Raw genomic sequence first — 21,678 nt, 5'->3', positions numbered from 1 at the left:
CTTGTGACTAAGGCAGTGGACTGGGTCTCAGGGAACCTGGCTTCAATTTTCTGCCTCTATCAGAGGCTCCTTGTGTGACTTTGGAAAAGACTTTGGACTTTGGCCAGATTTTTGAAGGTATCTAGGTGCCTAAAGATGCAGATAAGTGCCTAGTGGAATCTTCAAAAGCCCCTCCCATAGGAATTAAGCATCTAGGCACTTTAGAATCCTGCTACGCACCTCTTTGCTTCGTTAACCTCCTAAATACCTTTAAAAATGAGGCCTTTAGTCTCTCTGGCCCAAATCCACAAAAGTATTTAGGCTCCTCACTCCCATTGATTGCTGTGGAAGTTAGCAGCCTAAATATCTTTACAGATCTGGGCCTCAGTTACCCATCTTTCAAATGCAGATAAAACTACCTCCTTCACCTGTCTTGTCTACTTAGATTATAAAGCTCTTCTGGGCAGGGGCTGTCTCATGCTATGTATGTGACAGCAGCTAGCACAGCAGGGCCCTGCTCACTAGGTTCTTCTGCACTAGAAATGACAACTAATAATAAATGCTCTTATCTTAACATAACCCTGTTCTGAGAATATCTGCACTCAAAGGCCCAGCCCTGAGTTTGTGGGTTGTAACTGACAATTGAATATGTCTGAATAATAATTGCATTTAACTGTTGTAACATATGCAGCCTTTGCGGGTTCACTCCTAAGGCACTACACAAAAAGGTGCTCAGATACTACAGTATCAGAGGGGTAGCCGTGTTAGTCTGTATCCACAAAAACAATGAAGAGTCCGGTGGCACCTTAAAGACTAACAGATTTATTTGGGCATAAGCTTTCATGGGTAAAAAACCCCACTTCTTCAGATGCATGGAGTGAAAATTACAGATGCAGGTATAAATATACTGATTTACTGATATATTTATGCCTGCATCTGTAATTTTCACTCTATGCATCTGAAGAAGTGGGGATTTTACCCACGAAAGCTTATGCCCAAATAAATCTGTTAGTCTTTAAGGTGTCACCAGACTCCTCGTTTTTTTGGTAGATTCTAGTGATGAGCGTGGTAGAAGAACCTATCCAGGACAGAATTCTCCTCTTTGATTCAGCCACTGCCCAAACCACACAGTTCCTGGGCTTTATCAGGAAATAACTCTGTCCCTCTTCCCAAAGTGTATACTACCATTTACAGGGTTTATTATCTAATGACATGCAGAGGGGTTCTTAATGCCTTACAGCAGAGATATGAGGAGAAGGCCCCTGTCCTGTGGAGCTTGTGTAACGCCCACTACCTTGGCTTACTCCCCAAGAACTGACTAGGGTCCTCCAGAACTCAAAGCAGGAGTCTCCACACATTGAGCTAAAGAACCAGCGAGTTACACTTGCAGTCTAATCCAATCTGGTATCTGACTGGTGAAAGCAGGAAAACCAGACTGAATCCTGAAGCCCAGCATGTCTGTATTCTGTGGAGACCAATGTCCCAGTGGCTGGGTAGCACTCAGCTGCTTGCTCATCTCTTGTCAGCAGTCACGGACTTTGTGGATCTCCGAGCATGCCACAGACACTGATCCTTCTGTTTGTTTAGTCAGCAAGTCTGTTTTTATTTCAGAGTTAACTCAGGCTTTGCTGTCTTATGGAAAAACAAAATAACCTGATTGAGAATCTGCTTCCATCAGCCCCTCTGGACAAACACTGGGGCTGTTGGTCTGAGTTCCACCAGAGAAACAGAAAGCCATTGAAAACATTGGCAGCTCCGGGAAGCATTTGGCTGCCACTCTGCGTTCCCTTTTTATCCTCTGTCTGCAGGAATAAAAGTGAGCCTGGGTTCCGACACTCAAGCTTAGCAATGCGATTGTGCTATTTTGTGCTTAGGTAGCAAGAGTCCACAGACATGATCAGTTGCTTCACACCAGTCAGTGTCAGCCTTACCTCCCAGCATCAGCGCTCAGGGCAGTTGTTTTAGCATGGTCTGAGACACTTGGAATGGAATCTGGCTTTGTAATCAGGAGTGAAATTGGCATTGGAGGGGGCTGCTGGCACCCAGAAACAGAGAACTAAATCCTGCCCATGAGAGCTAGAATAGACTAAAAGAGAGAGGGGGAACAGAATTATCCATTATTATCATTGTTGTATTTATTATTTGTACTGTGGTAACACCTTGGTGCCCCAGTCATTCTGCAGACATAGAAGGATCTAGCACTGTGTGTACAAAAAATTAGCTCAGAACTGGTTCAGTAACTTCTCCTTTGGAAGGAGAATTGGTTCCACCTCTAGTGAAAATGAGACCCAGCCCCATTAGAGCAAAGCCCCTTTTATCACAGAGCTGCTTCACTCTGTGCAACCTGCACTTTATGCTGCATCAGAGACAATTTGGGGGTTTCATTCTGCTTCCCTGTTAATGGAGGTCACTAGATTCTCAGGTCACTACAGAGGCTTCCCCCTGTCATGCTGGTGGGATGGCATTGTGAGGTTTTATTGCTTATCCTCCCCCCCCTGCCCACACACACACACAAGATGGGGGAATTGTGAGGTTTCTTTTTCTAGGGCTGTGGAATCTGAGTTTAAATTAAAATTGCGGAAGATAAAATTATTTTTTTTGATGGAGGAGCTGTCAAATCTTGGGGGCTAGCCAGAAGCCAGAAAACACCCCAATAATAGGGCTTCATGATATTTCTCTTTTAAACTGACTGGCGTGGAAAGTATACAGTAAATATCCTCTGCACTGATCATGGTTTTTAACAAGCCCTTGTACATCTGGCTACCAGTCTTGGGTTTTATACAGTGCTCAGCACCATGGTATATGAGCATTTCATTCTGTACTAACGTCTTTATTGTACCTAACCCAATATATGTCTTTGCCATACCCAAATGCCCTGATGTGGGTATCTCCATTAAATGCAGGGGACCTGTACTTTTTGCCATTAGTACTGACGATGATGGATCTAAGCCAAGGAAAAGCCCCCTTATGGCTGAAGGGCTCAGGTCAGATTCACCAGAGGGCTCCATCATCTCAGCAGAGAAGAAATGAAAGAAAAAGGAATTAGACACAAATTGTCCAGCGTTAATCTAAGTCCCCTGGAGTTCCTAGTCAACACAGGAGATCATCAAACAGCTGTGATCCTGTGAGCTGTTCCAGCAGGCTTTCCACCCATGCAGTTTCACCAGAGCATCCTGTCTATGCAAGCACGAATCCTGTTACACACCACTCCCCTGAGAGAAGTGAAAGGCGAGGGATCAAAGTCCTCTATACATAGAGCAGGTACCACCACAAAGGAAGCAGCAGGGTGAGTTTCCCATACACTTCCCTGTCAATGCACATCAAACCTGCCCTGGAGAGAGCACCTGAAAGGCAAGGTCCATGGTTCATTATTGCTTCCATGGCCTGTCTGCTGGGAGTGACAGCCAGGTGGATAGTTAGTGCCAGTGGTGCTAGTTGGTTTTTGGGATGGGAGGATCAGCCCACCAGGAACTGGACTGAGACCCTCCCAACCCAAACCACGTAGGCCATTCAGCAGATGGTAGCAACACTTAGCCACTGACAATCAGGGCTGCAGATCAGAACCAGTGAGCAACCATCCAGCCCCACTGCACTGAGAATGGGTGTTCCTAAACCATAAAGACCAAAACTGATTCTCAGTGACCCTCTCCCTGAACTTGGAGCAGGTATAGATTAACAAGCTACCACCTTTGCACTTCCTGTATTCTGAGGCTGGTGAGGGCTCACTGTATAGCAGCCTCAAGGCCACTCCAAATTTCAATCCCATAGCTCACTATGACTCTAGGAACCAGTGCATCCCAGCAAGACTCTGGACTTGCCTGGCAGATGGGAGCAGTCCTTATGCCCTGCTTGCAGTCCCTCCGCACAGAGGAATTCATAGGGTGCCATTCCCGGCCCCGTTTATTTTTCCGGATCACTGCTCTGGGGCCTTAGTGTAATTGAGAATCAGGCCCTAAGAAGGAATGCAAAGGCGAGACTTACGAATCCTCCAGCTCTCTCAGCTGGTGTCTTGGAACCTTCACTCTCTGCCACACCAGGGAAGGACTCGTATCCCCACATCAGGATGTGCCAGAGACCCCATATTTGGTCAATGACACAGCACCTCACTGCCTTAATTGGCTCAGAAGAGGAATGAGTTTGCCATCTGTTGACTCCCCACAGCCAGCCCAGGCAGCAGCTGCAGCAGACTGTATAACACACATATTCCCCATTCTGACATCATCAGAGTAAGGGGACGAAAATTTCCCATGGTGACCTGTAGCATATGGTTGATAAAGGACTTGGTAATGGAAGGGGAACCTAGGGCCAGATTCATCCCTGATATAATTCCACTGAGCCAGTTGAACTGAGCTCTGTGTCTTCAACATTGTACAGGATCTTGAAACATTCGCAGCTCACTTCCCCCAAAGGATGCAGGATGGGTCTTTATCTGGATGGGCAAAACTTCCTATAGACTGAAGCAAGTCGGGCATCAGAGTGCATTGGTCAGGTTGCCTAGGTCAGCAGAACCCCTAAAGCCAGCCCTGGAGATGAGTGTGTTTTTTTGACAATGATCCCCTGGCATCTTTCAGTCTGTACCTACATACCAGAAGCCCTTACATCCCTGAAACTTCCTTCAAGAGCTCTAGCAGGGGTGACCAAACTGTAGACTTGCGAGCCAAATGTGGCTCTTTTACTGTTAAAGTGCGACTCACAAGCCCCCCACCCTCTCCATTCTTCGCCTACCAGACGGAGGTGGGGGGAGCTTGGGACCTCTACTTTGAAGTGGGGTGGTGGGGGTAGGGGCTTCTGTCCAGCCGGAAGGAGGGGTCCTGGGGCTTCAGCCCTGCAGGGCACACCTGCTGCGGCTGGGGGCTTCAGCAGGAGTGGGTCTGAAGCCCTGAGCCCTGGCTCCCAGCAGATGTGTCCCAGCTCTCAAACTTCTGAAGACTGTCGTATGCAGCTTGGAAGGCCAGTAAATTCGGCCACCCCTGGGCCACAGCATCAGAACTATTCTGGGAATCCAAGGGGGACTGGCATAATGGTTGCAAAGTGCACCCATCTGCCATAAGGGTGATCCCCTGCGGTTAGTCACTCTCAGGGTTGGCACTGATGTTGGTTTCACAGATGAACTCTGAATGAACTCTTAATAATCTGGTGCCATAATATATGCTGCCCAGAACAATTTCCTGGTTCACTGCATCAAGAGAGGCTAATGCATTGTCCAGATTCTTCACTGCAGAATAACTATGATGTGAGCAATTGAAATTCAAAGCAAATGCGAGATTAGAGCTAGATTTATTCCTCATTCCTTTTAAGAACTATTGTTGTGTTACATACTTACAGCCCCTTCCACCCCCAAAGCTCTCCACAAATGTTAGTGAGAGGTTTAAAAATAATGCACTGGATTATTCCACCCACTGTTGAAATGCAGCCCCCTCTGGGGTGGAACACAGCAGCTGGTTAACAGCCCACAGCAACACAGCACAGCAGTTTATGGCAGGAGGTGACCCCTGTTATTTCTAGATAACAGAGTAGCAATGGCAGCATGTACTACCTTCTTCTGGGCAGTGCTTGAACTGGGAAAGGGCTTCAGGTATGGCCCCTCTCCCCCCCGCACTCTTTTTCTTCAACTCCACCACCGCTTTTCCAGCCAGTGGTCTTCCCCCAAAGCCAAGCACTGGTGGCGAAAAATAGGGGTCTGGCACAATCACATATCCCCCCAGCCCCAGGGTGCTTTAGGGCTCAGCCTGTCCCTTCCCCTTATCCAGGTTTTCTCCCATCCCCACTGGCTGTTCTTGGTGAGTTATTTTCACATCCTTGATTCTGGCCTGCACTTTCCCCCAAGTTCGGGGAGCCTCTACACTCAAGATGCCGTCATGGGACAGTGTGGCTTTAACTCGCAGAGAGTCGACATCCAGTGGGAGGATGTATGTCCTGGTGAATTCCCGGGAGATGAAGCCATGGCGGTCAGCTTTCTGGGAGTGCTGAGCTGTCACCTCCAGCAGGTTGTCCACCGTGCGGACGGCGATCTCGTCAGGCAGGAAGTGGCAGACATCCAGAAACACCTGGAATTTGTGCTCATTGAGGTTGATCTCAGAGATCCCTCGGTCCAGCTGCTTGTTGATCCGGGGTCTGATGTAGTACCCATGATACAAAGTGGGGGCTAAAATCTCTGCAGGGGACACACCTGAAAGAGACAGAATGAGGAGCAGAGGGTCGCTTCGCATCCTGGGATGGAGGAGAGCAACGACGAGACCAAGATAGATACAGGGGAATGTTAGCAGGACGGGCAGAGTCTGGGACTTGGCAGGAAGCTGTGTGGGCTCTGTGCAAACCCACCACTTCTGTTGTACAATGGGAACTGAGTCACCAGCTTGGCCTCCCCATGTGTCACTGAAATGCTGCATGCAGCCCACTGAGTGCCACCCCATGCCACACATCAGCTGCACCCATCCGCTCTGCCAAGGGCTGACATCCATCTGGGGGTCTAAGCTAGGCGCGAGAGAGAATAGGTGATGGGTGGGGTGGGTGTCCACAGCCAGAGCTGGACATGGAAAACGCTGAAAGCAGAGAAACTGGCATGAAAAACTAAAGCCCTTTGTGTGACACTGACATCAGGCTTTTCTTGGGGCTTTTGCCTTTTCACACTGTTGTGCTAGCACTTGGAGCCTGGTGAATGGTTCTGCTGCCTCTTGCATTCTTTCCCCTCTGGCTGCTGCTGCTCTGGCTTTGTCCAGAACCTACCAGCTCAGCTTTTCACTGCACTGACTGGGGATGCAAAATCTCCCACCAGCAGCAGCTCTTTTCAAAAGCTCCTTAATCCAACGCCTGCCAGTCAGATTCCACCACAGCCTGTCCTGGGCAGTGGGCTAGGAGAACTTCCCCTGCTGCTAAGGTCTGCAGCAGCTGCTGCACCAGGCAAGGGGCAGAGAGCTTGCTGGCTAAACAGTCTTTCAGCTAATTAAGGAGAGAACTAGTTTTTCCTAACAATTTTCAGGCAACTCTTTGCAATAAAAGAGCAAGACCCTTCTCTGGTATCTACACAGTGTCTTCATGACTTCTTTGGCATGCGCTGTGCCACGTGGATTGGCTGTTGATGGCAGCAGGGGCCCCACCGGCAGTCCGGATCAAAGGGGAGGATTTTGCTCCCCATGTGCTGTTTGTGCATGAATAATAAAAAGGGAGGGAGGGGCAAGGAAAGCGGGAATGAAACATGCAGCCATGGAGGGAGGGACTAGAAAGAGAAAGATCAAGAGAATGATGGCTCCTAATTATTCTGGAGGCGTCTCCTGATGCCCCTTGACTTGTCCTGGGCCTCCCACTAGCTTTCTTGATGATTCCAATCCCCCCACTGCAGCTGCTTATGTGTCTATGCAGGGGGGCTGGAACAAATTGTATAGTGGGGGGGGGTGCTGAGAGCCGTTGAACCAAACTGTAAACCCTGTATATAAGAGAAACCACTTCAAGCCAGGGGGTGTGGCAGCACCCCCAGCACCCATAGTTCTAGCACCTATGTGTCTGCAGGAGGTGATGTCCCAGGGGATGCACTCCAGACAGTCTCCTGCACTAGGAGAGAGCAAAAATGAAGCTAGATGGGAGCCCGGCCTCTTTCTTACCTTCCCCAAAGTTCTGGTCATAGATCTTGCTGGGGTTGGCAAACTCATACTCTGTGCTCATGGGGTAGGCATGGGGGACCGTCCGCTCAGCCATGGTCTGTCGGGAAGGAACCTTCAGCGTGCTCGCTGCCTCGGAGAGTGAGAAGGCTGCAGATTGTAAAGTTTTAATCGGGTGAATTCCATAGGGAGGTGTGTGTGATAAAGATACCGACCAAAATAGACACACAAGCCCAGGGACACTTAGCCAGGAGGATGAGGGAAAGCGCCTCACTGCATTCCTGCTGGGGATCTAGCCAGTCTGCAGACAGGGAGGGGCTGCGGCTATTGGGTGGCTAAGTTTAAGGCTCCAGAAAACGAAATGTGCTGTCATGATTGATGGAAAGCCAAAGGGCTAGGATTCCCTGCTCTAGGGTACTGGATGTGCTGGGGCAACCGGGCAGTGAAGTGGAATGGGGGAGCCTGAAGGACTGGAACTGGGAGGCATAGGCTGAAGGGGGCTCAAGGCAAGGTGAGAGAATGGAGGCACAGCCTAGGCAGAGTTACATGGGGTTTTCACTAAGGGGCGGGCATGCGCTCGGTGCTGAAAGGAGGTCTAGGTGCTAGCAGCTCCTGAGCTCTGATCCCATCTCTGACCAATGATGTGTTCTGTGGCCTTTCCCCTCATTGTGCTATGCCCTTCCCATCTGCAAAATGGGGTTAACACTGCCCACGTGCCTACCCCTCCACCCGATGAGGATTAATTAGCTAACGCTGGGAGATGCTTTACATAGTGTTACATTTTTGTCCAGTACCCTCACATATAACACAAGTCTTGACTGGAATCCAAACAGGCTGTTGTGTTCTTATTGGCTAAAAGTTTAAATAAAAAGTGATACATTGTTGCAATGAATGTTCTAGCCTCCACCTGGGCTTGATTAGCCTGGAGTTCAGAACTGTGCTGGGACATGGGGCATTTTGTGGGAAGTAGCAAGGCCATTCTCCAATTCACTTCCTCATGAATCATCCTCTGTTTAACAAAATCCAAGGGAGCCAGAGTTCCAGAGGTGCTGAGCAGCCACTAGCCAGGATTGAGTCTTCATCACTCAGTGGGTGTAAAGTTCTGTGTGCATGTGCTAAATAGTCTGAACACTTCCCCCAACTCCACCCCCACCCCCTGCCCACTTGAAAATGAGTCTCTAAAAACTAATGGGCTAAAATGATCCCTGGCCTTACTCTAGTGTCAGGGTTTCAGTATCACAGAGATGGACGCAGTGGAAATGCCTACGACAGGCAGGCCTTAGTTATTTTGGGGCTGGATTTGACCCAGATCCGTTTTTAAAGTCCTGAATGGGTTGGTCCCCACATAAGATCCTTGTGCTCTGAAACTAGAGCTGCCTTGAAGGCTCCAAGTCTCCAAAGCACAGTGTCGCAGGTGCACCAGTGTCACGTCTTTCTTGTTTACATGATATGCAATTCAAGGAGACACCTACAGCCTGGGCTGTTGCTGCCCCCTTTACCTGCTGCCCCTCTTGCCAAGAGCTGCAGGATTGACAGCAACCTACCCACCCGGCACAATTGTAGCTAGATCCTGGAGCTGTGAGGGAAACTTTTCCCCCCTGTGGGTCAGCCCCAAGCACAGGAAACAGCACTGGCTGGGGACATGGTCTCCACTCACTTATAAGTCAGAGAGGGCAGGTGTGATTCTGCTGTCACCTAAAGTCAATGGAATTTACATCAGTTGCAATAGATGAGCGCAGAATCGGAGCCAGTGAAGTTCACAGGCAGGGCTGCCTGCTCCCTATTAATATGATTACCTAGGAGCCCCAGTCTTTGGCCAAGACCCCACTGTGCTAGACGCTGTACAAACACAGATCAAAACCACAATCCCCGCCCCAAAGAGTTGACAAGCTATCCAGGGCTCTACCTGTCCCTGCCTACATGAGATGTGTTGGTGGAGAGCCCCCTTTCAGTTGTAATGGAAGGATGCTCTTCCCTCGGAGATCCAAGTGTCTCTGTGGAGCAGTCTTGTGGCCAACCCATCGGAGCACAAGTGTGCAGACCAGAGGCAGGGCACTGTCAGGAGGAAGTTCCCAGCAGAACTTTTGGGGAGGTGCCAGCATGCATTCATTAGCCACACCCATTGAAAGAAGGGGAAGAGGAAGGAACAAGTGTGGCACCCAAACAGAAAGGAATGAAACCAGAAATACAGCATTGATGTCAGGCTCGATGGCAGCTGGCGAGATGACAGGCGGCTGCACTCATCCCATCACTGCATGTTCTTCGATTAGCCTTAGTATTCAGACTCACTCAGTGTTAAATTTAACCCAGTGGTTTATATGAGTCACTTTTTATTCCCAGCAGCGCTATGAATACAAATAAGGCTCAACTCAGGGGTGAGCAGGGGTAATGCACCAGAAAACTTGGATGCAAACCTAGGTGAGGTACCAGCAGAAACACATGCATAGGACAAGGTACCTGGTGATTTGCTCAGGACTGGCACTTCAAGGGCTTCCGCAGGTCAGGCTTGAGGGGCAGCAGCAGATCCACAGGGTGGCAGTGGCAGGGTTGGATTCTCACTCTTGGTGCTCTCTGAGATGTTCTGGTTCTGGAAGGTCCCCTTCCACTTTCTCTTCACTTGTGAACTAAGCAGGATCCAAGCCCAGGAGAAAGGATCCTGTCTCAGCCCAGGGCCCAGACAGCATTTCTCCTTGTTCCTTTGGGACTCAGTGCTTCCGGGCACAGTGGTCCTGCCGGCTGACCGGCTGGCACACAGCTGTGCCATAGCCAGGTCTCACTGTGGGAGTTTCTTTGGGTGCCGCATGTTAATTCCCAGCATCCATCCTGAGCAGCTGCATGCACACCATGGAGTCAGTAACACAAAGAAGGAACAGCAGGGCCGTTGGGTATGGCTTTGGTCTTCCCTCCACTGTGCTCTTGACAGCTGCTGCTGGCTAAAACTCATGAGATTCCATCTCCCCTGGGGAAGCAGAGAGATTGCAGGAGGAGTGTCTCCTGGAGCCTGTCTGTGAAGATGGCTTATCACTATTAGGGATAATGACGTGCTCCTCTACAGCGCCTTTCATCCAATAAGCTTTCCTTAGATTGTCAGTGGTTTGAAGCCGATAGATAGAAGCATAGCTTGCATGTCTGGGGAGCATGGTGGTGCATTAATAGCATTTTAAAGGCTCTCCCAATACAGGTGGTGCCATTTATGTAACAGGTCAGTCTGAACTCATACCTAGACTGTGCTGAGCTCTTACCTTTCTCCAAATCTCCATTCAAGTGGCTTTAGTGCTGGGGAAAAGACAAAGGTGGTGGACTGACATACACAGGGGGGCTGAGATCCTCTGTTCGCCCTTAGAACAGGCACAGAGCAGCAGCAGTTGAAGCTTCACACATACATTTTACCCAGCTGTCTGCCCCTCCACCCTCTGGGTGTCTTGCCTGTGTCCTGTAGATGCCCCCCATCCCAGTGGGGTGAGAGAGAGAAGGGAAGAGGCCAGTTAGTAAAAACTGCTGAGAGGATGATCAACATTTTAGATTCAAACCTGACTTTTATTCCTGGTTTGAAAAACAGAGACAAAACTAAAAAACCCGTTAATACACGAGGGGTAACAGATCTATACTGGCTGGTGGGAGGGGCAGGCTGGGGCAGACAGACCCGCACCAGCTGGGAGGGAGGGGGGTCAGGACGGACAGACACGCACCAGGTGGCGTGTGAGGGGGTCAGGATGGGAAGACCTGTACAGGCTGGAGGGGTCAGGACAGAAATAGATCATCACCAGCTGTGTGGGAGGTTGGGAGGGACAGAGTGATCTAACAGCATTTTCCTGACTGTAAGTCCTGTGACTAAAGCAGGCCTGCAGCTGCTCTTGTAAGGATTGGCAGAGCCATCTCTAGGCTCATGTGTAACTTCAGGAACCAGATTCCAAACATGATGAAGACAACGGGCCCTTGTCACTTTCTGTGTGAGCCAAAGATAGGAGCTGCATTGATTCTCCTGGCATCTGAAGCAGCTGGGAACATCAGCCAGGCCTGGGGACTCTACAGATAAACAGTGCGTGGGGGTACGGGGCTGGGCAGCTCTGATTCTTGCTGACCCACTAGGCTTTTTTTCCCCCTCCTCCTTAGCAGAGCATTCAGATCCCCTAGATAATTGACTGGCCGCTGCTGAATGGAGCAGACGAGAGCGGGGATAATAAAACTCCTGACATCACCCTTCCAGAGAGTTCAGTAGGGAGGCGAGGCCTGGACAGCAGTGGGTATAAAAAGCCCTGGCACACCAGTCCTTGAAGAACTCTGCTGCACATAAATTCTTATTCTTCTCCCAGATAAACACAGATGGATATCGCCATTCACCATCCCTTGATCCGCAGACCCCTGTTTTCCTTCTTGACACCAACACGAATCTTTGACCAGAGCTTCGGAGAGCATCTCTCAGAGTCTGAGCTGTTCCCTACCTCGGGTGCTCTCAGTCCTTTCCTGCTGAGATCCCCCTTCCTAAGGACACCCAGCTGGCTAGAGACGGGATTCTCAGAGGTAACTTTTTCTCTCTTCACACGCTTTGTTGTCTGCTGTGCATGCCTCTGGCTGGATCTGGAGCCGAGACCCCAGCCTGGTTCCCCAGGGAACCCCTGGGAAGCTGCTCATAGGTTGCTATTAGAAAAAAACCTGGGGAAGGGAACAACTGAAGGTATTGTCCTTGTGTCCCTCCTCCCTGTGTCAGGCAGGATTCAGCCCTACAGGCGCTGACCGGCATTATACCATGATACCCTTTGTGTAATAATAATACTTAGCGTGCCTCAGTCGCATCTGTGAATCAAGCACCTTAAAATGCTTCACTAATGTCAATTAATTAAGCATCACATTCCTCCTGTGAAGTAGGTAAGTGTTACCATAGCCGTGGGACAGAGGGGCAAAGTGATTTGCCTGAAATTTCACAGCAGTCAGCAGCAGTGCAGAGAACAGAACATGGGAGCCCTGAACTCCCAGTTCACTCTCCTAACTATTATACCACACTCCCTCTGGGAGAAGGAATATAACCCAGGAGTTCTGACTCCCCATCACCTGCTGTACCATCTTGATCACACTTCCTCTTTCCTTTCACAGTTTTCAGCCATTGCTACATGGCACAATTCCTTATCTGCAGCTCTCATTTCTCTGGTTTGGCTTCACTTCTGTTGAATAGAGAGACTTCATTCAGACTTAAGTAGAGACTTCTCCTTAAGGATGTTGAGGGTCTCCAGGCATCAAATCCTGGGCATCCTCTTGGTTCATGAGTCTCTCTGGCCTGATTGCCAAACTAGACTAGACCTTCCTGCTTACCCCATGGCCCCATTCTTGGGCCCTGTTTCACTCTTATGTTTTAATGCTGGCTAGGAAGGTGAGATCTGCACCCCCGCTGTAACCATACCAATGCTGCTCTGTGAAGTGCCCAGCAGGAGGTGCTAATGCATGAACACTCCTTTCTCGAGCCTGAATGCAGCACCTGAGTTTCACTAGCACAGGGGGTGCAGGTACTGAGCTCACTTCCAAACTTGTATCCCTCTCCCCCGAGAGTTTAGTGCCTTACTCTCAGGTTTGAGTGACACGATACAGTACAGCAGTGCCTACGATTTTACTTTCTTCACTCAGGTTAGGCAATCTGTGGGTTGGCAGGCATTTGAGAAGCACCTGAATTGTGAACAATCAGACTGGGAATGACATTGGCCAAGCCACAGAGTCTCTTCTCTCTGCACAAAGAGTTAATTAGTTAAACAGAAGAGAGTAGATTATCACACCTACCCGCAGGGAACTGAGCATGAGCAGGTTTCTGGCAGAATCTAGTCTAGAAGGACAAGCAGACTGGGGTTCTGCTCTGCAAAGTGACTGCAAGCTGGCATGATGGGCTGGCTCCATGTCCTTCATCTTTTGATATATATGGAGAAAAATTGCTCAATATACAAGGAAAAATGTGTTCATTGTAACTGCTGGCCCAGCAAAGTCTGAGATCTGAGAGTCATGCTGGGCTCATGCATAATCCTCAGTCATAAAGATTCTGTGGGCCAAACTCTGCCTTGTGTAATGGAGGGCCTTGCAACTGAGACTTAGCTTAAATAATTCCGGTGATGCTGCACGAACCCTGTGTTTGTACAGAACCTAGCACAATATGATCCTAGTCCAGGACTGAGACTGCTACGTGCTACTGCACTAGAAATAAATAGTAACAGACTCTCTGGCTCCCTTTCCCAGGGGTGTGCTGACCTTGTAGGGCTAACAGGTGTTAAAAGCAGTACAGTCTTAAAAACTGTTCCTAAGACAATCCACTCAGATGCGGATGCATGTGGGGCAGATGTGTTGGATAACAAGGGCCAAGTTGCACAGACTCCCTTTGCAGAGTAGAACTGCATTTTAAGAAAGGTGCAAAAGGAAATGCCCCTATCCCCACCTTGTAAATAATTTGCCTGCTCCTGGAGGATCATCTTCCTCTCAATCTCCAGGTTGAGCTAGAAAACAGGCCTCCCACGCCTCCCTTCTCCACTGCGTCTTTGGCTCGCATGTTTCTAATGAGTCCGAATGTGAAGAATGCCTTCATCCAGGAACTGGTGCTGTAGGAAAAACCTTAGTAAAGAACAAACTCTCCATAGCCTCTTGGGAGATCAGTGTGACTCCAGCACCCCAGAATATGTCACTGTTGGCCAAATCTGCTCCAAGAACAGTATCAGTGGATGGCTGATTGCACCTAGCACCACTTGGATAGTAGTAAATGCAGAGATCTCAGTGGGACTTCAGAAACAAGTTTGCCCCATTTGTATTTAGTTCAGGCATCATATCCCCCTGGGACAAATGCCCTCTTACTTGGCACCTGGTACCTTACCCAGACCAATAATTAGAGGGAAAGTTCTCAGAGGAATCAAACCAAGGGGACAAACCGGCTTTGCCTTAATTGCAAACGATGGTGGCACAATCCCTGCCGTTGTCTGACTGGGACCTGGAGAAACTCCTGGGAAGTATATTGAGAATGGGATCTGGCTACCTCCAGCAGCACGGTGGGCATATCTACTGCTGATTTTCCCTCTCTGACCAGTTGCTTCCTGCACCTGAGGTCAGATTCATCCCTGTATTGATACAACTCAGGGGAGACAGTGTGTGCCTTCCTTACTCAGGCCACCTGTGCAGGCTGGGGCAGTCCATGTTGTGCCCTTGCTTCAAAGCCTCATATGAGGAGGTTCAGAATCCCTGGGAGGTAAGAACATGTTGACTTACACCCTGTCACCTCCAGAACTCCCCAGGCACTTGGGGCTGCTGCAGGGGTGGCACAGAGCTGGCAGACCCTGGGCATAACAGCTCCTTTTGCCAGGGGTATTGTGTAGTAGAGACAGCTTCTGCCTGTCTTATGTTACAACCCCTTTGCGACAGCCCAGTTGATGCAAAGGAGCCGCGGAGAATGATGAACCACCAGACCCTCAGTTCCCACCAGCACTTGGCATCTTCCTCTCTGATCTTCTGAGCTCAGAGAAGGGCTTGAAATTCCTCCAGGAGAACACAGAGGAGAACTATGCATAGAATCTCAGTAGTTAATTTGTAAGAGAAGAGCCAGGGAAATTCTTCCCCCAAAACTGCCTGTTCCCTGACCCTCAATATCCCCTCTGCCCTTTCCCCCATTCCATCTTCCCTGTGGTTCCCCCTGTGATTTGTTAAGCACTAGTTCCCTGAGTTGTCAGACTTCAAGCCTTTGTCCGAGTCTCCCTCCTTCCAGGGAATTTCACAGACAAATCACTGCAGAAGCTGGCAGAGCCCCAAGTTCACATCGGCAGGGGCCCCGCACAAACTTCCCGCCTCCACACAGCAATTCCTATGTAAATGTCCTTCAGCTCCAGGTATGAATTGCTGCATGACAAGTGCCCATTCATCCCTCCAGGCCTTGCAGTTAGGAGTGGGAGGCAAAAAAAACAGCTGCTTTGATAGCAATGCCCTAGTTGAAACACACTGGAGAGTTAGTAAACAACAGGCTTGAACCTTCTCTCAGCCTGGTGTAAATCAGGAGTTGCTCTGCTGAAGTTACATGGCTGCGAGTGGCAGAACAGGCCCTGGGTGTCTGAAGTTTTCAAGGGCATTGACAGCAGTAGGCTGTGAGCGAGGAGAAATGCAGGGACAGTCTGAAGAACTAGTGTCTAACAGAGTCTTAAAGGGACACTACCCTCTTGAAAGTCCCATTGCTGGCTGGAAAGTTTGTGCCTATTTAAGGCTCATCCAAAGCCCCTTGAAGACATAGGTCATCTTCCTACTTAATTGGACTTTGCATCAGACCCAGGGATACAAATAACATCTAGGATTACTCTAACTGAAGACATTAGGGGAAAATACTTTTTTCTCTTCATTTTCTTGACTCAATGGCTCAGACCCAGTTACCTGTTGAACCAACTTCTGTGTGTTGCTTGGCACCAAAGTGTAGAGAGCTCAGTGTAATTAGGTTCAGCACTCTAGATGGAGGAATCTTGTTCAAAAACTAAATTGTAGGAAGGGACACCCAAACAATTGAGGAAGCAAAGAGACCCCAAGTCAAAAGTGAGAAAACTGAACTGCTTAGAGTCAGCATGGAGGCTATTTAAGCATCTCATAACAGTCTCAGAAGGCATGTATATCCCTGAGAAAAAAAAATGAATTAAGCAGGAAGGCAAGAAGGAAAACAGTTTGGCTAAATGGCATGGTCCAAGAAGTTATTCAAGTCAAACAGGTACACTTCAGAAATGGGACATCAACCCTAGAGCATCCAATAGAATGCAGCACTTACTATACCTGGTAAAGGAAATTAAGAAGGCAAAAGATTAGCGGGGGTGACTCAGCATTTCATACCAGGACAAATACTGATAAATTTATTTATCAATGATGAGTGCTTAGGTGGCAAAATTTGCCAATGACACATTAATTAGGTTAGTCAAGACTCTGACTATACAGGGGGAAATGTGACCTGACTACACACAAGGTGGAGTCAAATGCACAGTTGTTTTCTCCAGTGCTGACAAGACCCCTGTAAATATCAATAAGGGGAGCAGAAAGCCCCAAATAATTCTGTAAAAGAATTACAAACAAATAATAATAGATAATAAAAATTGGTCATATGCCAATTTATTGATCAATTTCTAAAAGTTCAAGTTACAGTGTGCCCCTTTAACACTCCACAAGGAAGTATTTATCCTCCACTAGTCAAGACAAGAAGGCAAAGGCACTCAGATAATACAGTGATGGGCAGCAATAAAAAAACCTAGGTAGACAGAGACAACCTGGCATGACTGGGATCCAAGACTGAAACAAAGGGGCAAATTAGACAGACTGTTCCTGCCTTAGTCAGCCCTTGAGGGGCAGGGCATGTTGGCCTCCCAATCTAGGGCTTGGTTCTACCTCATTAAAATTCATAGGCATTTTCCATTGACCTGCCTGGATGCCGGTTGACACCCACAGCTAGCACTGGAGCTACTCTTCTCTAACCAGCCCCTTGGTTTGCAGATGCGACTGGAGAAGGACAAGTTTTCCGTAAATGTCGATGTGAAGCATTTCTCTCCTGAGGACCTAAAAGTCAAGGTGTTGGGGGATGTGATCGAGGTCCATGGGAAACACGAGGAGCGCCAGGTATATCTGCTCTGTGGTAAAGTCTTAACGCCCCTGCGCCTGTTAAGCAAGGATCTAACAAGATGGCAAAACCACCTTGTTGCCTGCTACTCTGAAATAACTTCTGTTCACTTTCATTAATCATTTCATTCTAACAAAGATGCCCATGTCCTGAATACATCCCCCTGACCTATCACAGCCTGGGCAGTAGCCGGGCAGAGATTATTGCTGTGGAAAACCATTCATAAAATGAACATTTCTGAACCTCTCTCTTGTTGGGAAGGGGCCAGGAGTGCAGGGATTGGAAAGTCCGAGTTTGGAGATTATTGAACTAATTAACATTGAGTCGGTTAACAATGAAAAGAATTTTAATAATTAAACCAAATGATGTATCAGACACTACCTGTATTGTTAATATTCACGATATGTTACTCTGGCAAAGCCCCATAACAGCAGCTTGTACACTCAACTCAAAGGGTTGAATTTTGCTCTTGGTTACCTGAGTGCAGCTCCTGCTGAAGTTTGGCCCTTAATACCTATGAGACAGCTCGGAGGAGGGTGAAGTCAAAACTTCCCAGGAGCAAAGGTGCAATAGAGTGCTGTACTGGAGATCAGACTATTAGGAATCTGTGCATTGTAATGTACACTGAGACCCTGGGGAAAGGCTGGGGGGTGGTACTGGCCATTGCTCTGCCTGGAATGTTTTAGGGGACAACAGTAGAACTTCAACGAATAAGGGCAATCTGATGAACTGAGGTTAGGAAGCAAAAGCCCCACCATGAAATGAAGTTGGTAGGGTTCTCAAGCCTGCTACCAGCTTAAGCTTGGACAGCACAGCACAGTATCTGAATTCAGTTTAGCCCTGCCACTTTGCTAAACAGGGATGCTCCAAACTTTCTGAAACATTTTCCTTTTGGGCGGGAGCTTCCTAAACTTGACCTCAGCTCAGGGGGAATGTTGTTAGTTGGAATTGAGCTGGCACATCAAACCAGGGCTGTTCTTTTCCTTTCCTTTCAATAAGGATGAGCATGGCTTCATTGCCAGGGAGTTCAACAGGAAATACAGGATCCCAGCAGATGTGGATCCTCTGTCCATCACCTCATCCCTGTCTTCGGATGGAGTCCTGACAGTGAATGGACCAAGGAAACAAACCGATGTTCCCGAGCGCACCATTCCCATCACCCGCGAGGAGAAATCTGCCATCGCAGGGGCCCAGAGGAAGTAGGAAGCTGTATGAAACCCACTTTTCCATCCAGGAAAACCTTTCCGCTGGATGCAAGCAGCGTATGCTGTACTGACTGGCCATACTTATTTATTTATGCTAAGGAAAGAGAACAAGCTCATTTGCTAACAAATAAAACATAAATAAGCATCTTGTGGTTTTGTCTTTGAATGTTAGGGTCTCAGATGTGGTGTCACTGCTAGTATAGAAAAGCTTGGTAAGACTGTGCCTCTGGGATATATGCATACAATTACTTATTACTTGTACTGTGGTAATGTCTAGAAGCCCCAGTCATGCACCAGAAACCCACTGTACTAGGTGCTGTACAAACACAGAACCAAAAAGATGGTCCCTGCCCCAAACAGCTTACAATCTAAGATAATATTGGTGTCGAGTCTGTAGGAAGCAGCATACATAGCCTGATTTAGAGAGACTCCCCCATAGCCCACAGTGTCCCCTATAGCCAAGCCAGCTCTAAAATGTCTTCATCTACCTCTGGTGCCAAACCCTGAAGATTTTATTTGATGTTTGCTCAGCCCTTCCTTGGTGTTTGCTACACCCTTGACTTGAGTGGGAGTTTTGACTGAATAAGGACTGCAGGATTTGATACCTGCATAATGAACCTGGAGAGCTGGAAATGGCAAGATGCTGTATTAGATGCTCACAAATATGAATGGGCCAGTGGTATTGGTGGGGGGAACTGGACACAGAACTGCATGATACACAACAGCATCATCTTCCTGCTCTAGGCCAGACCCAAGGGATTGCTGTGCTTACTGGGACTAAAGTGAATCCTCCTACTGAGCATGGAGATCAGGAACCAGCAGCAAAAAGCAAAGCCTTACTCTGGGCTCCTCAGTAGCTTCTCTAGTTTGTGTTGGCCACAGGCTAGGAGGGTGATGATTGAACCTCTGACATTGGCCTCAGGCTCCCATTCTCTCCCTCTCGGAGGCACATAGGTAGTGGGAAGCTGAGAAGAGAGTTGCCTCCAGAGGACTCTGCAAGCTGCAAGTTTCAGAGAGGGCAGAAGTTTAGTATGAAGCTAAATATACCCCCCCCTCGCATTGCCCCTTTCCTGCAGGCTGATGATGGAGGAATGGGGGGCTCAAAGAGCTGGTGGAACATTTAGAGGCTCAGAGGACATCAGGCTTCATGAAACCAAAATCTCCCCCAGCCTGAGGCACTAAAGAACATTTTGCGACGCTGGTTTCACTTTATATGCAGACATTTTTTGCTATCACCTGGTTACATGATCCATTTTTCCTCAATATTTCTGTCTGGATCAGACCTCTACAAATCCCAGATTCCTGCTGACTGTGTCTTACAAGCATCAGAAAAATTGCTGTGGGGGAAATTACTTTAATTGGTTAGAAAACTCCCGGACAGCCTAAACCCACTCTAGTTATGGGCATTAGATGACACTTAAGGGAGGAAAATTTCATCGGAAATCTCTAGAATGGGCCATGTTGTGAGGAAATGTCCAAAGGCTGCAACTAATTCAGAGCAAACACAGGTTATCGTTGCAAAGCTGCTATATACACAGTTACAGCAACAGCAGAGAAAAATGTCCTGCTCTCATGGTACAAATCACATCACTCTGAAACTATGCAGCCAGTGCCCTTCAACAATAAATAGCAGCTGACGTATAAAATGTTCAGCTGATTGTAGAATGATATAAAATGCTACAGAGTTTGCCATCAATTGTCACCAGCAGCTCAACCCTGAGGGATGCTGACAAAGGGAAAGCAATGGTAGCATTGATCCGGTTTAGTCTGTAACTCTAGCACAGAAGGGGGTGGAGAGAATTGCCATGTGCAGATCTGTCCCGTGATGTACGAGTGGTGACATTTCTATTAGACCCTAAACTTCATTTTCTCAGATAGTTCATTATCCTCGCCTCACTAGACACATGAAACATTTCAGAAGTGACAGATTTTGAAGCCAAATATGCCATTCCCTAGGGCCTTAAAGTGACAGAAATAAAATTAAATTAATCAGATTTTGTGGAAAAATAACTGGTCACACTTATAAACAGCCACTTGCTGATGAAACTCGGTTACATCTTTAAAACACTCTCGGGTCTATTTGTCTTGGTATCATGCCATGGGAAGCCACACTCTCCGTCAGCAAAAGGAAATGTCAGAGTCCTCCGTGCAAGGTAAAAATTAAAATGTCAGAAGGCAGAAATAACATATGGAGTGACAAACAATAGGGCATAAACCTCAGAAAGCATTTACTTGTCACTCTGATGCCCTGTGTTTTAATATCAGAAATGTTTCACGACTTGAAGGATGGTCCCTTAGCAGCAGACAGGTTGGAGTCATTCTAACCACCTGGCTGATCTCAGGTTAACCGCCTCTATCTGCTCCTATTGCTTCTGCTGTGCCCCCTCCTGTTCTTTTCCCAGAATTTCACAAACGAGGGGAGTTCTGCCTTGAGGAGGTCCGTAATCTATCATGTAGCAGGACCGTGCAGTCGGTTTAACTGGAGGGGGTTCCAGCTCAGGCTGGTGTCCAGGAAACCAATGAGGTTCTTGTTTAAATCCTGAGAGCAGAAAGGAGAAAACTGATGAGTTAAAAGCAAAGCAACAAGAAGGCTATTGTCAGGAAATGAGACAACAGGAAGAACAAGTCCAGGGGCAGACCCAACTTCTACCAGCCTATAGGGAAGCTGAACATGGGTTGAAGGATACTATGCACTCTCAGCCAGTTGGCATTGTCCAGGGCTTTATCATAATTCCTGGACATGTTACTTTATTAGAAGAACACATTGGAAAGATCCTGTCAAAGGTGCTAGGGTCCCATAGCATAGGATTTCGAAAGCACCTAAGTGCTATCCCATCCTAGGTCAGGAAAGCCAAACAATCCACTCAACAGTTCTGGAAACACTGCCAGATTTAAAGGTGCATTATGGAGCTTTTACATCTTGCTCTGAAGAATCAGGTATTGGCCATGGACAAAGATGGGATACAAGACTAGACAGAGCTATGGCCTGGTTTGGCGGGGCAGGAGGCTGGGTACTGGAATGGAAAGGCCAGATGTGCTCTGACACATATAGGAGTAAGGGATTCCAGACTAGATGGAGTAGTATTTTGATCTGTTCTTGTAAATTCTGTTCCCATCCCATCTCTCTCTCCAGAGAGAATTTGGTCCACAATGTCAGTCTTTTTATCCATTATGCTTTAATCTGACGATACTGTAAGCATGTTCTGCTTTAAAATGTTATATCCATATGGATATTCCTCATGTCCCTTCTACAATGTCACGTGTAGGTGAGAGATTAGCAAAATGTCCCTAGCTGGAGTGAAATGTC

General features: G+C 48.0%; 2 protein-coding genes across 6 annotated transcripts in view; one reads left to right on the top strand and one right to left on the bottom strand.

Annotated features, from left to right (window-relative positions):
• The window catches only part of C22H11orf1 (chromosome 22 C11orf1 homolog), a 29,036-nt gene that overhangs the window by 1,153 nt on the left and 6,205 nt on the right, over positions 1-21,678 (bottom strand). For 3 of the 5 annotated variants that reach the window (XM_038380917.2, XM_043501013.1, XM_043501012.1), the window contains exon 4: positions 17,494-20,910. In XM_038380917.2, coding sequence (XP_038236845.1) covers positions 20,735-20,910 — 176 coding nt within the window. In that variant the 3' untranslated portion in view covers positions 17,494-20,734. Of the gene's footprint in view, positions 1-5,253; positions 6,149-7,577; positions 7,725-17,493; positions 20,911-21,678 lie in introns of those variants that run through there. The other 2 variants (XM_043501011.1, XM_043501010.1) reach the window with 2 other exon arrangements.
• CRYAB (crystallin alpha B) lies at positions 11,723-18,516 on the top strand. Its single transcript, XM_038380683.2, has 3 exons — positions 11,723-12,095; positions 17,043-17,165; positions 18,166-18,516. The coding sequence occupies exons 1-3, from the start codon at positions 11,898-11,900 to the stop codon at positions 18,367-18,369; spliced, it is 525 nt and encodes a 174-aa protein (XP_038236611.1). The 5' UTR covers positions 11,723-11,897; the 3' UTR covers positions 18,370-18,516.

The sequence above is a fragment of the Dermochelys coriacea genome, chromosome 22, assembly GCF_009764565.3.
Source record: "Dermochelys coriacea isolate rDerCor1 chromosome 22, rDerCor1.pri.v4, whole genome shotgun sequence".
NCBI classification, from domain to species: Eukaryota; Metazoa; Chordata; order Testudines; family Dermochelyidae; genus Dermochelys; species Dermochelys coriacea.
The sequence above is the reverse complement of the archived record's forward strand: the minus strand, read 5'-3'. Positions and strand labels throughout refer to the sequence as shown.

Excerpts from the sequence above, each read along its gene's own strand:
- CRYAB (XM_038380683.2), top strand. The coding sequence starts at position 11,898 with ATGGATATCGCCATTCACCATCCCTTGATCCGCAGACCCCTGTTTTCC. Across the intron at positions 12,096-17,042 it reads TAGAGACGGGATTCTCAGAG|ATGCGACTGGAGAAGGACAA; the intron begins GTAACTTTTTCT and ends CTTGGTTTGCAG. Across the intron at positions 17,166-18,165 it reads GGAAACACGAGGAGCGCCAG|GATGAGCATGGCTTCATTGC; the intron begins GTATATCTGCTC and ends CCTTTCAATAAG.